This window comes from Microcebus murinus, chromosome 6 (genome assembly GCF_040939455.1).
Source record: "Microcebus murinus isolate Inina chromosome 6, M.murinus_Inina_mat1.0, whole genome shotgun sequence".
Taxonomy (NCBI): domain Eukaryota; kingdom Metazoa; phylum Chordata; class Mammalia; order Primates; family Cheirogaleidae; genus Microcebus; species Microcebus murinus.
In genome coordinates, this window is record NC_134109.1 from 11,531,411 (window position 1) to 11,547,308 (window position 15,898).

The 15,898-nt window shown below is 42.5% G+C and overlaps 1 protein-coding gene across 12 annotated transcripts in view; it reads right to left on the minus strand.

Annotated features, from left to right (window-relative positions):
• The window catches only part of UNC79 (unc-79 subunit of NALCN channel complex), a 228,979-nt gene that overhangs the window by 87,581 nt on the left and 125,500 nt on the right, over nt 1-15,898 (minus strand). For 8 of the 12 annotated variants that reach the window (XM_012738600.3, XM_012738594.3, XM_012738597.3 and 5 more), the window contains 7 exons: nt 15,784-15,863; nt 15,552-15,700; nt 9,812-9,969; nt 5,582-5,763; nt 3,287-3,488; nt 2,466-2,645; nt 956-1,021 (listed from right to left, as the gene is read on the minus strand). In XM_012738600.3, the coding sequence (XP_012594054.2) occupies nt 956-1,021; nt 2,466-2,645; nt 3,287-3,488; nt 5,582-5,763; nt 9,812-9,969; nt 15,552-15,700; nt 15,784-15,863 (1,017 nt within the window). The remainder of the gene's footprint in view (nt 1-955; nt 1,022-2,465; nt 2,646-3,286; nt 3,489-5,581; nt 5,764-9,811; nt 9,970-15,551; nt 15,701-15,783; nt 15,864-15,898) is intronic. The other 4 variants (XM_020285613.2, XM_012738599.3, XM_012738598.3 and 1 more) reach the window with 1 other exon arrangement.

Below are 15,898 nucleotides of genomic sequence, written 5' to 3' on the forward strand. Positions count from 1 at the left end.
TCAAATCTAAAATAGAAAATACACCCTGGCCACCGTCTGCCATCTGCATTCATGATCTTTGGGGCTCTCTCTTCTTCTCTCCCACTCCTGACTCTCTCTGTCGAGTATCCTTTTTATAACACGTAACACACACGACCTTGAAAGTCTTCTTACTTTTGTCCTTTTGAGTGTCAGTACCATTCTGAAAAGTTTACCTTAAAACCAGTCTTAGATGAAAGACTAAGTGTTCTATAGCATGATACACAGGTAGTAGGCACCAAGTTTGTTTTTTGACAAAAAAGCAGGTGTTCAGAGCCTGCACGATCTTCCCAGTGAGTCACTGCACCCTTCGTGTGGATAACAGTCAGGCTATAATGGCCTTGCCAATGTCCCTTCAACCCTTAGGACACTTCATGCTAAATTGTAATATATTGTGGAACATCATTTGATAGCTACACTGTGTCATGCTGAATATGACCCTATGGTCCTCCAAACAATGGAAAATCCTCCATTCTCTGAGAAACAGAAATGCACGCAGAGCTGCAAAAAATCAGGAATGGCTAAAGGGATGAGTAGATGATGGTGGTTCAAATGTATAACCTTTTAAAATGTAAATGAAATGTATGTTTTTCCTATAGCAGATAGAGATGAACATAATATTTCTATGTGTAGATACACATACAAATATAAGGACTATGTATAGTTCTAGTCGTATTGGCTCTCTAGGGAAAGATGCATACTCGGGTACTACGATGCTTCTTACTGGACCAAAAGTTAATGGGATCAAAAGTCATGTGCTGATGTTAAGATGGAAATAATTGCCACGTTGGGGGGCCCCAACCATCTGGGGTGAGACCCTTTTGAGCTTACGGATCCTAAGTATATCACTCTGGTCCAGTTAGAGACACCGCATTCTTTGCCTTGTCCACCTGTGATAGACACTTGCACACAGCCCTTCAAGGTCAGAAGTACCCACCTGGCGTCTGTTCGGGTGTCCCACCGAGAGCTGGAGCAGACTGCTCATGCCTGGTCAACCTCATAGCTTAAAAATCAACAACAACTCTATTTAAATAAGCATTATAGACAACTTGAGCCTAGAGAATATTCTCAGTGCTAACTACATTGGATAGTCGGGGTAAGTCTGGTTTTCCTATCTGTAATTAACATCACATAAAAGTTGTTTATGTAACAAAAGCTTTGTGGTCGTATTGTGAATCTTAAGAGCATCTTTCAATGTTACTTCAATTCTTAATCTTCAAAATTGTAATGTGAATCAATTAACAAGAAATAAACTTTATATCCCAAACTGATCAGTTAGGCTATAAAAGAGCTGGGACACTCATAAAAAGTGTAATTTGTTTAATCTAGGTATTGGTTTCTAGGATCTGAAACAGTTTCACCTGGCACTACTGTAGGTCATTCTTAAATGATCACCTGAGAGTATCTTTGCTCCCTGAAAGGGTTATTGATTACTTCAAGGGCTTTCATTGACTCTTCCAAAGTTCAAAATACCGTATTTCCATAGCTTGTCATAAAATAGAGGAAAATGTAGTAAATAAAATCAAATCATATTTGTGATTAAAAATGGTTATGTTACATAAGGCTGTATTCTAACAGATGCCAATGGGAAAAGCAAACCATTCAGCTTCCGACAGGACAAGAAATATGTTTTAGGGTGTTATTTTATTAACTTCATAGCAGTTATGTAAAGATTAAATCATTTATTAAATTTTACAAATTAGTAAAATATTTAAATATACTCCACTAATATGGTGATTTAGTTATGAATTTTTAATTATCATTCATGAGCCATTGCTAATCATTAGAGTTTATCTAGTCATGTGGTGATTTAAGGAAACTTTTATTCTCTGCAAAAGTGCAATATAAAGACCTTTATAAAACAAGTACACATGGCTTTTTTTTAATTAGCCATGAAGCTTGTTTTTATTTATAAATTATCTGGTGAAGCTGGGTAGAAATTCAACTTCTCAGCCTGATTTTTCTTTTTCAAAAGCAACCTGGGAGCTTGGGTGGCTGCTTCTAGCAAGCATGAATAAAAAATGCATTCCAAATTTCAATGCTACCTCCTTAACTGCCATGAGTCTTATCTAAGTCTTAATTCAGAAAGCTCTTTAGGTTATAAGGCTGGTGATTCAAACCTGCAGGTTCTAGGACTTAGGAGCAAATACTTCTTTTAAGTTTCATGCCAAGCATCAAAGGATTTGCTGCCTTCTCCACTTCAAAACAGCCTACTGCTGGATCAGGGCTTTGCTGTGCCTGCAACCTAGAGAAAGCTACCCAAGGAGCTTTTATACCCTGGGGTGACTTATACCCCTGGGGTGATTCCCTAGGGAATCTGAAAGCCAAACTTGTTGAACAAGCTCAGTTTGCTAAATATGCTACTCTCTGTGAACATTCAACAAGACAAGTCAACCTCAGAAAGACATTAAACAGACTTAACGGAAGGATGGAAGAAGATACTCAACGAATTTTGGAGGTCAGGGTCTCAGGGAGGGAGAGCGCCCTCTTGGATTCCACAGGCCCTTTCACACTGTCCCTTAGGGAGCGCACACTCTTCTGGCGGTTTCTTGCAAAGCGAGCCCTCTTGATCTTCCACAAGGCTGCGTCACTGAGGTTAGCAACGTTGGTCCTCACAGCAGTGATGGCTTTGCAAAAGGAATTAAAGAGATTATCATTTTCCTTTACTGGCTATGTAATACAGCTAGTTTGAAACAATCCATCCATGTTCCAATATTAAAATTGCATCTTTCATGGATGCATATCTCCCTCTATGATGTGTCTTATATTTTAAAATCATGACTATTGCCCATCATGACTATCACCAATTATTTTTCTGTTGAGACCATAAGATTAAATTATCTAATTTTGTTAACTGACTAAGTAGTTGCATAAGAAAATCTTTCCCCTCTCACTTTAGAACTATAGGTAAACAGATTAATAAGTATGCAAGAGTGAGTTTGCAAGGTACAAATATATTTCATAAAATTGCTTGTCAATGTTATGAACATAATGATTGAATAATATTTAGGGAATACACAGTCACAAATGCTTATCATAGATCCTCAAGGAAATGAGAAGAATTCTGATTTTTGGAACATCAGAATATCCTTAAATCTATGCATTCATTACTATAGTAAATATTCAATAAACGTTTGATGAATGGAGCACATGAAGTCAAGGCATCCTTCATATGAGAAATTAAACTACATGCTGAGTATCTTTGGTTTATTTAAGCAAGCACAATAGGAACTGTGACTGTTTACAGCAAGTTCTTTGTTTTACTTACTTGTAGGAAAAGGAAATTCTTTGTTACAATCCAAATGCAGCTGAGCTTCCAAAGAAAGCGTCTCAAATCTATTGACAAAGAATTCCCAGCTCAAAGCAGGAATATCCTGCTTAAGAAAGTGCAAGAGCAATAGCTTGCTCAAAATTGTGGGTCGGTCCTTAACCACTGTGTCAAACTGGAAGTCAAGACAAAGACACAGACCCTGGGAAAGAGGAAGAAAAAAAAGTTAGATATAAACATAAATTACTTCAAAGCCAGTACGTTTAATACCAGGCTAAGTTGATGAAACAAAGCAACCTCCTCAATCCATACTTATAATGTAGAATGACCTGAGCAAAATCTTTTTTGATTGGAAATTTGGGTAGGAAAGAAACATGTAGAAGAGGAGCTTCTCCTAATCGTAGAATATCTCTTCAATTTTGATTCAGAAATCTGAACTAAATATGTATGTTATTGACTTTACAATGCATTAAATCACAACCACTTAATCCAAATACTCTCAAATCAATGTATCTTTTTTCAATGGCTATAGTTTTTATTGAGAAGCACACTTTCAAAGCAACATTTTAGAATACACCAGAAGACCGTGGAATTTCTAATTCCCATTCAATCCTATATTTTGTGATTCTCAAGGAAAGTAAAGTCACCTGGTCTTGGAATTTGTGGGAAATACAGAATGTTAAAAATCAAAGTTGGACTGGATTGAGTATCCATTTCTCTAGTATATGAGTTTACCATTCCCCTCTTTTTAACTGAATGAAATTTAAAGATTATAATTCATCCAACCATCCCATTCATTCATTCAACTGCCATCTAATGAGTGTGTCCTATGTTCCAGGCTCTGAGCAAGGGTAGGAGGACATAGAACTACCTAGTAACACCAGCAGAAAAGGACTATCTAGAAGACAACTGGGGATTTGACAAGGGAGGATGCCCCACAGGCAGCATAACCCTATAATTTTTCAGATCCTGCACAATTTGCCCTTACTTGTGGTCTTAAAATGCAGGAAGAACTCTTACACTGGATTGGGAGGCAGTGCACATGTACACACACACACACACACACACACAGAGTTAAGCACATATGAGTCAGTCTTGAGTTTCCTATGCTGCTCACTAGCTATGTGACTCTGAAAAAGTAACTTAACCTTTCTAACCCTCAGCCTCTCTATCTGTAAAATGGCAACATGCAAAAGGTTATTGTGAAGATTAAGTGAGCTGATGCATAATGGGACACTTTTAATACACTGCCCTGACAACACAATACCTATTTGGCAAACGTGAGCTCTTGCCATTATTTTTAGTTTAGTAATAACAACAAAATAATAAATCAGGTGTCAATATCGAAAAAGTAGAGCAGCATTTGAGAGGTTCTAGTCTTGGTTCTCTCACTAATTCACTTTGCACGCTTTGATAAGTCACGTTCTCTCTCTGAGACTTGGTTTCTCAGCTATAAAATAAGGTACAAAGTGGAATAAATAGCTCTCTCCAGGCCTCATATTCCATGTCTCTTTGGCTTTAATATGTGATGTTTCCTTTTGGTAGCATATTTACTTTCTCATGTTTTACTTTGATTGATATATTATAATTCATCTGATTTCTCTTAGCATCTCACCACTGACAACAGGGGCTTCCAGGCCAGCAGCCAGCTAAATGGTATAAGGTAAATCAACTTAGTTTAAAAATCTGCCCCCCCCCCACACACACACAAGTTACACAATGACTACATCTGTCCAAAAGTGATCTCAGCATACGGACAAAGACTAAAAAAAAAGTATCAATGAATAAAAACAAGAGCTCTTTTAATAAGATGTGGTTCTTATGTTTATTCCAACTTTAAAAATTCCATCATCATCATTATAATATGTGTTTATGTGATGCTATGGTCTGAATGTTTGTGCCTCCACCCCCAAAAATTCATATGGTGAAACTTAATCACCACTGTGATTAGGAATATTAGGATGTGGGGCTTTGAGAGATGATTAGGTCATGTGGGCAGAGCCCTATTGAATGGGATTATTGCCCATATAAAAGAGACCCCAGACACAGCAAAAGGCACCATCTACAATCCAGAAAACCGGCCATCACCAGATACTGAATCTGCTGGTAACTTGATCTTGGACTTCCCAGCCTCCAGGACTGTGACACACAAATTTCTGTTGTTGATAAGCTACACGGTTTATGATATTTTGTCATAGCAGACCAAACAGACTAAGATATGTGACAAATAACTCAATGATTTAGTAGTGCTGACTCAGACCATCTGCAGAGCAGGTATCACACATCACACGTCACCTGCAATGCTGGCCTCTTTATGGTGTCAAGCAGGAGACCAGCCCTGGTAGCCACTGCTGGGTTGACATCCTCCACAGCTGTCAGAAAGCAGCAGAAGGCATGTGCCAAGGAGTACTTCAGCAGGTGGTTTTTGGTCACTGAGTGAATATCCAGAAATCTACAAATGACAGCTACTTTTTCCACTGCAATGTAAAATACAGAGGACAAAATATTACTACATATATATGCACACACATACATACACACATTTATTTAGACAGTCTGAGAACTGAACACACAGAGAAAAAGTTAACTCTGGGTCCCCCACTTGATTTAGTTTAAATACCAAAAGGAGATTCCAATGCCAGCTTCTTGAATGTTCCGTTTCATCTGTGCACCAGAGACTGTTGCTACTCAGGACAGTCCTTTCTTGGCAGGCAGCCTTAATTTGGCTCTGGGCTGTCCTTTATATTTTTTGAATGATCTTTCTCTTTGTTTGACTGTCAGCTACATTGCAAACTATTCAAAATGCCTCTCTGCCCATTTCTGTGGCCATTCTGTTGAAGCTCTGCTAACTACAGAGAGAGGTGGAAGGTGCTCACTAGGCCTGGCTCTAGGTTCTGGGCCCCTTACTCAGCTCTCAGTAGGCCATGATGCAAAATGACAGATCAAACAGACACTTCCTGGGGTTAAAGAAGCCACGTATCTCTTTCATGCTATAAATAATATACCCTTACTTAACAGATTTCTAATTATTCTGCAAATCTATGTTAAATGATTCCAGCTACTCTTAAAGCACAGCTTTATAGAAAGTTGTAATAGCTAGTAAAGCAATGTAGTGTGATGCAAATTAAGATGTTTCAGTATTTTGTTTATGTTGTTCCTGCAGCCTAGAATATTCTTTCTACTCTTTTTTGCTTACTGCATTCTCTCATCCTTGAAGGATCTACACCTGAAATTCTACGTATTCTGTAGAGTCCATACTGGCTTCCTGGAGTGACCTTTGCATCCCATGAGCTCCTGGAAAAATGCTACTCATTTACACACTGGCAATTTAATTGTGTGCTTATATGTAGCTATATAACATATCTTCTTTTGTGGACTTAAATTATATTTATGCCTTTCATAATGTGTTAACCTCTTACCTGTTTATATTTGGTCTCATCAATTAAATTCAGGCCTCTCGAGAGCAGCAAACAATCTGCTCTTTTTTTCTTTTTTTTTTTTTTTTTTTTTTTTTGAGACAAAGTCTCACTCTGTTCCCCAGGCTAGAGGGCCACCGTGGCATCAGCCTAACTCATAGCAACCTCAAACTCTGGGACTCAAGCAATCCTCCTGCTTCAGCCTCCTGAGTAGCTGAGACTACAGGTGCGTACCACCATGCCCAGCTAATTGTTTGTTTCTATTTTTAGTTGGCTGGCTAATTTTTTCTATTTTTAGTAGAAACAGGGTGAAATTTCACTCTTGCTCAGGCTGGTCTTGAACTCCTGACCTCAAGCAATCCTTCTGCCGCGGCCGCCAGAGTGTTAGGCTTACAGGCGTGAGCCACCACGGCCAGCCTATACTTCTTTCTATTGCTGCCATAATGCCTAGCACATATAGTATTTATTCAACAAATTCACTGATTCACCTATTTTAAAAATACATATTAACCATGTATATATACACATATATGTAAACTAAAAAGCTATCTTAGGCACTTGGGGGAGATGGAAGTCAATGGAAAGAATGAATCACATTTGACTTCTAAGTTGACTAAAGGATACAAGATAGGTACAACTACAACTGAAATGTAATATAAAAAGCTAGAAATGCCTCTAATGAGGTACAAATAAGATGCTATGGGAGGTCAGAAGATAAAGACACCACTTTCCACCAAGGGGACATAGAAGGTAGAAGTCAATGTTGGCACTGAAGGTGGAGGTGGCATTTGAGTAGGGCCTTGAAGGGAAGAAGATGGAAGACGCAGCACAGCACAGCCAACGCCTGGATGACGGAGAGTAGGAAGCGGAGGGAAAGTAGCAATGGCATGTGTGGAAAGGAGAGCAGGAAGTGAGACCGCCAACATCGGCAGGTTGCCTCTGAGAAGCTTTGAATGTCAGTTTATGGAATCTGAACTTCATTCTCTAGGCACTGAAAACCCATTAAAATTTTTTGAGGTAGAAAAGTAATATAAATCAGAGCTGTAGTTCAGAAGATTAATATGACAACAATCTAATCCTCAAATTGGAATGAAAGAGCATAGTTAAATATTGATCTGTTCTATTTGCATTTAAATATCTATAAATGTAGATATTTAATTTAGATTTTTGCTAGGAAATGTAGATTCGCCATGTAGATTTTCGCTAGGAAATTTTACCCTGATTCCCTACAACATCGTGTGCTATATCATATAAATACACTAACCCTGGGATTCACATGGGCATTAAAAAGCAAGACCTCTTTGAAGTGGCTAGATGATTAAGAAACTTTACTCTCTAAGGTATAATAGTTAACTTACCTAATAGAACTTCCATTTCTGTGCCAAACTTTTGAGACACTAAAATGTATGAAACTGCTCGGATAAGCCACGCTTAGGCATGCCGACCCTGCTTGCTACCCCAAGAATGGCAGTACCAGTAGATTAGGGTAGCAGTGTGCCAGCAGATTGGGGTGTCAGTATCCCAGCAGACTAGGTGGCACTGTACCAGCAGACTGGGGTGGCAGTGTGCCAGCAGACTGGGGTGGCAGTGTACCAGCAGACTGGGGTGGCAGTGTACCAACAGACTGGGGTGGCACTGTACTAGCAGATTGGGGTGGCAGTGTGTCAGCAGATTAGAGTGTCAGTATCACAGCAGACTGAGATGGCAGTGTGCCAGCAGATTGGGGTGGCAGTGTACCAACAGACTGGGGTGGCAGTGTACCAGCAGATTAGGGTGGCAGTGTACCAGCAGACTGGGGTGGCAGTGTACCAGCAGACTGGGGTGGCAGTGTACCAGCAGACTAGGATGGCAGTGTACGAGCATATTAGGGTGGCAGTGTGCTAGCAGGCTGGGGTGGCAGTGTACCAGCAGACTGGGGTGGCAGTGTGCCAGCAGGCTGGGGTGGCAGTGTACCAGCAGACTGGGGTGGCAGTGTACCAGCAGACAGGGGTGGCAGTGTACCAGCAGACTGGGGTGGCAGTGTACCAGCAGACTGGGGGGCAGTGCACCAGCAGACTGGGGTGGCAGTGTACCAGCAGACTGGGGGGCAGTGCGCCAGCAGACTGGGGGGGCAGTGTACCAGCAGACTGAGGTGGCAGTGTACCAGCAGACGGGTGGCAGTGTACCAGCAGACTGGGGTGGCAGTGTACCAGCAGACTGGGGTGGCAGTGTACCAGCAGACTGGGGGGCAGTGCACCAGCAGACTGGGTGGCAGTGTACCAGCAGACTGGGGGGCAGTGCGCCAGCAGACTGGGGGGCAGTGTGCCAGCAGGCTGGGGTGGCAGTGTACCAGCAGACTGGGGTGGCAGTGTACCAGCAGACTGGGGTGGCAGTGTACCAGCAGACTGGGGTGGCAGTGTGCCCGCAGACTGGGGTGGCAGTGTGCCAGCAGACTGGGGGGCAGTGTGCCAGCAGACTGGGGGGCAGTGTACCAGCAGACTGGGGGGCAGTGTACCAGCAGACTGGGGTGGCAATGTGCCAGCAGATGGGAGGCTAAGGGAACACATCTGACTTCCTTCCTTGCCACGCCGCTCTGAGTATTCACCATTCCATGCACTAGGAAATTACACCGTCACTGCACCAGCCTAGTCCCTGATGCCCCAGGAGCATACACCAGAGATTCTCACACTTCTTATTAAAAATCTAGATGCCTGGCTCACCCCCACCCCGCCAAGAGTCTGACTCAGTAGGTCTAGGGTGTACCCTGATAATCTACATTTTAACAAACATTCCCAGTAATTCTGATGCAAATAACCTAATAGGTTGATCACATGACTTATCATCTAAGCTGGGACACATTTGACGGTAAACAAGGGGGCAGTTAATAATGACACCTGGATAATAGGTGTGCACTGGGTCTACCCAAGGCACACCTGGACAGGGGCACCCCACCTAAGGACCACTCTACAAAATACTTCCGCTTTTGAGACGAAGCTCAGCTATGTAGAACCCCCAAAGAATGCCCTATAGAAAGAAAAGAAGAGAAAGGAGGTCCAAAAACAGATGTCACGACTGGAGCCCTGGTTCACCTTGCGACCCAGACAGAACTTTCAAGCTAACACAAAGGTACCTGCTTCAAACCGCATCTTCCAGTCTTTGCTGTTGAAGTTGCCGTTTATGATTGTCCAGAAGATGTCAGCACCATGAGGAAGTGACAGGGCGTGGAGCAGGAGAGGGACGGCCAGTGAAGACAGCTGGGAGAACTCGGACTTGACGACTCTCCACAGGCTGGAACCAAGAGGAAGCAAAGTAGTTACGGCATCGCAGCCTTTCCAGAAAAAATTAAAAAAAAAATCCTATGCTCTTAATTTATGGGAGTGTAGTTAACAGACGGATGGTGCTGACGCTTCTGGTCAAACTACTCATCCACGAGATCATAATCCTCTGATAAACTTTTCCTGTGCTCTATCCTGCTAATGTTTTAGAGAAAACACTTTCATGTAACACTATAGAAAAACACTTTCTACGTGACATTGCACTCTTTAACATAAAAATTAAAAATAAACCCATATTATAAATTTAGCTTTAAAAATGAATGACTGTTAAATTACAGACAAAGCTGATATTAGCTATGTTAAGATGATGGGGGTGATACGTGATTTTTAAAAGTTTTCTCTTTTAAATTTATTTTTATTTTATTTTAGTTTTAGAGACAGGGTCTCACTCTGTGACCCAGGCTGTTAAAATTTTCTTACAGTGGAACATCTGGGAAGTTGTGTTGGTTTGGCCCGCCCAGCAGCCCTTTCCCCTTATTATGGCAGAAAACAACTTCTTTTCTGTTAATAACAGCCCCTGCAAGAACCGGCAGGTTGTCAGTCAAGCTCGCCAACTTTCCCTATCATAAAGGTGGACACGAAACATAGGCTGATCAAAGAGCTTCAGCACCCTGAATAGAGTGGCTAGTCTGGGAGTGGGCGTGCGACCCAAGCGCAGGAATGCCAGAACCCTTTCTGCAGGGACTGATACAGACTGTAGGAGAGAAAGGTTCTCTTTCCTTCTGAAGTCTCAGGAATGAAGGGCAATATCGGTGGAGGACTGCAGGTGACCCTCTTCACCGCTGCACAGGGGTAACCTGCACTCAACCAAGAAGCCAATACTCAGGTTCATCTAAGAAGCCAAGACAGAACTGGGCTACAAGATGGGGAGGGAGGAGAAGCAGGAGGATGAAAAGACGGATAGAGCTGTCAACCTTGACGACAGCTTGCACCTGAGCAAGTTTAAGCTAAATCCCTATCAAGTTCTACCACAAAAATTCTGAATATATTTTTAGTAACAATATATTACTGGTTTCAAAGTTGTTTTTCAATTACTTAAAGTATGCCTTTTGGTTGTTCTTGTTGTTTTGTTTTGTTTTCTATCTGGTTCCAGAGTTAATATCAGAGTCAAACGATTTGTGTCTCTGCAACGCTCATCACACACCACTAAGAGATGGGAGAGTGGCACACGCCATCTCCATTTTACAGACAGCATGTTGAGGCTCAAGTCACCAGAGTTGGTTATTTCTCAGAAGACGTATCAGAGCCACAGAATGAAAAGGAGCAATTTTCAAATACCAGATGCTTAGTCTGAACAGTGGAAGTCAGAAAAATACAGATCTAATCCCAGCCCCACCATTAATGAGCTGCACAACCACGAGCAAAGTTTCAACTGCTCTGAACTTGCGTTTCCTCCGAATGTGTCAAACAAGATGATGCGGAGCGCTTGGCACACAGTGGGTGTTCAGAAGCTCTGAGCTACTATCATCCCACCAGCATAAAAGTGGTGACGCTTCCACATCACAACCATAGCCCCTATGAAGGAAGCAAAGGAAAAAGACACTATTTGTGCCTCAGGGAAGTGTCAATTTAGTTGAAGGAAGCAAACCATGTACGATGCTGCTAGAAAACCATCTCAGTGACAAAAACCCTGAATTGGGCCTGTCTCGGTTCTCCAAGGCAGATTTGTTTGAAAAGGGAAAGAGACCCACAGACCCTTTCGGGATCCGTCATGGTTTCTGTGTCAGGGTGGTACTTTGAGAAGAAAACCCAGTACTTTACGGAGAAAACTTCAGATTATGTGCCCCTACGGCAGAGATGGTATTCCCATGGCACTAGCAATCCATTCGGCGTGGGTACATTTTCATGGGGGTTGCATTAACAACAACAACAAAAATGCCCATTTAGGACTCCCACGCTGAATTAATGGAGCGTCTGCCGAACTCCTGTCCCTGTTCGTGCTTCTGCTGGCATTTGCTGCTTGGCTCATCCCTCTCACTGATCCTTCCAGATCATTCCTGCTCTTCCCCACATCCAGGTCAGCCATGTCTAGCTTCTACCAGCTCCTTCCTCCCACCGCACCTGTGGAATCTCTGTCCTACTGTGAAGAGACTCCTGCAGCCCCCATCATCCCCATGGTTTGCTTCTGTAGCGGGTTCAATAGTGTCCCCCAAAATTCATGTCCACCCAGAGCCTCAGCATGTCACCTCATTTGAAAATAGAGTCTTTGTAGATGTAGTTGAGTTCATATTAGATTAGGGTGGGCCCTAAATAGAATGAGGGGTGCCCTTACAGGAAGAGGAGGGGACACACAAAGAGACACAGGGAAGAAGGCCACGTGGCAGAGACTGGAGTGACACCGCTACACGCCAAGGAGCACCAAGAATCTGGGAGCGAGGCACGGAAGCCTCCTCCCCAAGAGCCTGCAGAGGGAGCACGGCCCGGCCAACACCTTGATTTCTGACTTCTGGCCTCTAGAACTGCAAGACAATAAACTTCTGTTATTTTAAGCCCCTCCGTTTGTAGCAGTTTGTTGCAGCGGCCTAGGGAACTAGGACAGCTTCTCTGTCCTCCCTTAGCTGAAACCTGACGTTTTCCTGGTAACACACTTTCCCCTCGACCCTGAGAGTAAGTCTTCGCATGCTCCAGACAACCCTTGCCTCCCACTGCTTCCTCCAGGTCTTCTCCTGCCAACCTCTTTCTTTTGAAGCCCGTGACACCTAGGCACAGGGCCCTCTCCCCATTCCTTGGGGAACCGAGCACCGGCTCAGTCTCGCTCCTCACCCAGCCGCTGCTGACTCCGGCAGTGGACCAAGCAAGCCCTGGTCCCGCAGACCTCCCACCTCTACACACAAGGTGGCCTCCGCCCCGCTGGACGAGCCGCTGCGCTCACTCGCTAAGACTGGCAGCCTCAGCTCCCCCCTCTCTGACCCTGACTGACGCCCCTTTGCCCTTGTTTCTCCTCTTCTCCCAAACATCAATTCTTCTTCCGGCTTCACCTTTCTCTGGTCATAGACCGGACCCCGGAATCCACTGCTTCATCACTCTGGAATTCCTCGTGCCTCCCAACTTCCACCATAACCAAATAGCTCATCCCCAACCCATAATAAACCCCTTACCCATTTTCTCTCATCCACTCCCAGCCCTGAGCAATGGTGGAAAAGAAACCTCAGCTTCTACTAACTTGGTCCACTGCAAGCAGGTGCTGGCTAACGCCATCTGGGCCCTGGAGCTGGCAATCCTTTGATTATTCCTTGTTAACTCCTTGCTGCTTTCTTCTGGGCTGTCCCACACTTTTTTCCATTTTCCTGAGGCTCCCAACCCAATCCCTGGCCTTCCCTCTCTCAGGAGAAGACATCAACACCTACAAAGGTTTAAGTCACCCGTTATGAACTTCCCTTAACACTTTCTTTCTCTTTTCCTCAAAATTTATCTCCTTTCAAAGGAAAGAGCATCCCCCTTGTTTTCCACCCAAGCCTTTGTCCTTGATTACACCCTCTGCTTCCAGAACCCGGCTCCACTAACCGTTCGCTTTTTCTGGCCCTTTCTGAAGGTCTTTCCCCACTGACCACAAATACATTCAGATTTTCTTTATCCTAAAAATCCTTTATGTCCACTCCCTTTCCCCTCTGAGTATCTGAGAGTTCCCTTCCTTTTCTAACACACTTTTCAGAAGAAAGTTCTGTATTATATCTTTACATTCCTTACGCTCTTGCAACATGTTTCTTGCACTTCCTTGAACCTGGGTCATTTCCTAGGACCTCCCTTTTTCTCCGTTCTATTAAAGCACAACTCTGACTCTGTTCTAAGATTTTCCATGGACCTCCAAACATCATTAAATAAAGTCTCAATCATCAAGCCCCATCATAGTTGGGTCCCAACCTATTTTTCCAGCCTCATTTTCCATCACTCCCCTAAATCCGCACCACCCAGCAAAACATAAAGCCTTGGTGTCACCTACATATGCCCTGCTCATTTCTCTTCCCTCCTTTCCAACTCTGCTGTGTGTTTGCTCTTGACATTTCTGCTTTTCCCAATATCCCCTACCCATCTCAAATCTCTACCCATCCAAATTCCACCATTCTTTTAATGCCTGTTCAAATGGAATCTGCTCCTGACCCTTTGTCATTTGTTACCCATCCAGAAATGACCTCTCCCACCTCTGAGCTATTCACACAGTCCTTTATCACGTCCCCTGGGACTGGCAGTGACTTATATATGCATAGACTGGCCATGAATCCTATTTTATCCATGACTAGCCATTTTGCACTTATTGTTTTGGGGTTATTAATATTATGAAGACCGCCTCTCTTCACTCTTAGACATAGACCAATTTGAATAATAAATTGTATGTCACCTTCTGCATATATAGTAATCACTGCTTCCAAACTAGACTGCAAATTCCCTAAGTACCTGGAACAATAATGGATATTATAAGCCCTCATAATATTTGTTGAATGAATGAATAAATAAATGAACAAAATGACAGATAGAGCCTTGACTTGATTATGTCACCAAGTTAACCTGAACCAATCTTTTCCCTTTTTACCGACTCATTCTCTTACACATAAAATAAGGATAATATTTCTCTGATTTACTTCTAGGAAGACCGCAAGAGTTATTTTAAGATTGTCGGGAAGAAAAGCACTATAAATTATAGAGTAATGTTTTATTATTATTCTCAAAGTGCTTCAGCAGTTTCTAAAAAATAACTTAGCAAATAATATATAGAGAGATTTTAGACATCTATTAGTAGTTTATTTCAAGTAAGAAAGCAGGTAAGTCCTTACTTACTTACACTCGTAAAGATTAACTTATTGTCTGCTAACATTTTTCTTATTTTCTATATTCTTAAGCCCTCTAACAAGTGAAAACCATAAGATAAGTTTTATTAAGCCTTTCCTTTTCTTTTTGAGACAAAGTCTCACTTTGTTGCCCAGGCTAGAGTGAGTGCCGTGGCGTCAGCCTAGCTCACAGCAACTTCAAATTCCTGGGCTCAAGCGATCCTCCTGCCTCAGCCTCCTGAGTAGCTGAGACTACAGGCACGCACCACCATGCCCGGCTAATTTTTTCTATATATATATATATATATATATATATATATATATATATATATATATATTAGTTGGCCAATTAATTTCTTTCTATTTATAGTAGAGACGGGCTGGTTTCAAACTCCTGACCTCGAACAATCCACCCACCTCGGCCTCCCAGAGTGCTAGGATTATAGCCACTCTTGCTCAGGCTGGTTTCAAACTCTTGACCTGGAGCAATCCGCCCGCCTCGGCCTCCCAGAGTGCTAGGATTATAGGCGTGAGCCACCGCGTCCGGCCTTAAACCTTTTCTATTTCGACAGTATCCGGCAAATGAAAACTACTATGCCTCATACTGACATACTTAAAAATCAGACTAAATAAAAGTGGTTCCCACAGGCAATCAGGCTGTCCTGGCTAAGAAAAATAACCCATATGAGCTAGTCATTTTTAGTCTAATTTTAATGTTCACAACTAAAGCCTGAAATATAAACAAAGGCAATAAACCATTAGGCAGACATACCTTGCAATCAACATATGATCCTGAATGTAGGCTAGAAATTGAGGGTGATCTTTTCTAGCGATGTATAAACACTCTCCATGCAGGCAGAGAATCTTTAGGCAATTGAGCATATTAAAAAGGATGTCTGGCTCTTCAAACTTAGCCATTTCCTATGCAAAGAACCACATGGTCACTGAGTTACCTAAAACAGCAATGCTCTCAAACCAAACGTTCAAAATTTCTGAAAATATACCTGGAAAATTGTATATATTAGTCTCAACGTCACTGGAAGCTGTTGGTAGCAAAATTTTCTCTCAGTATCATTCTTTATTGCTGCGAAGAAATAATTAGACAAAGGTTAGGCTAAC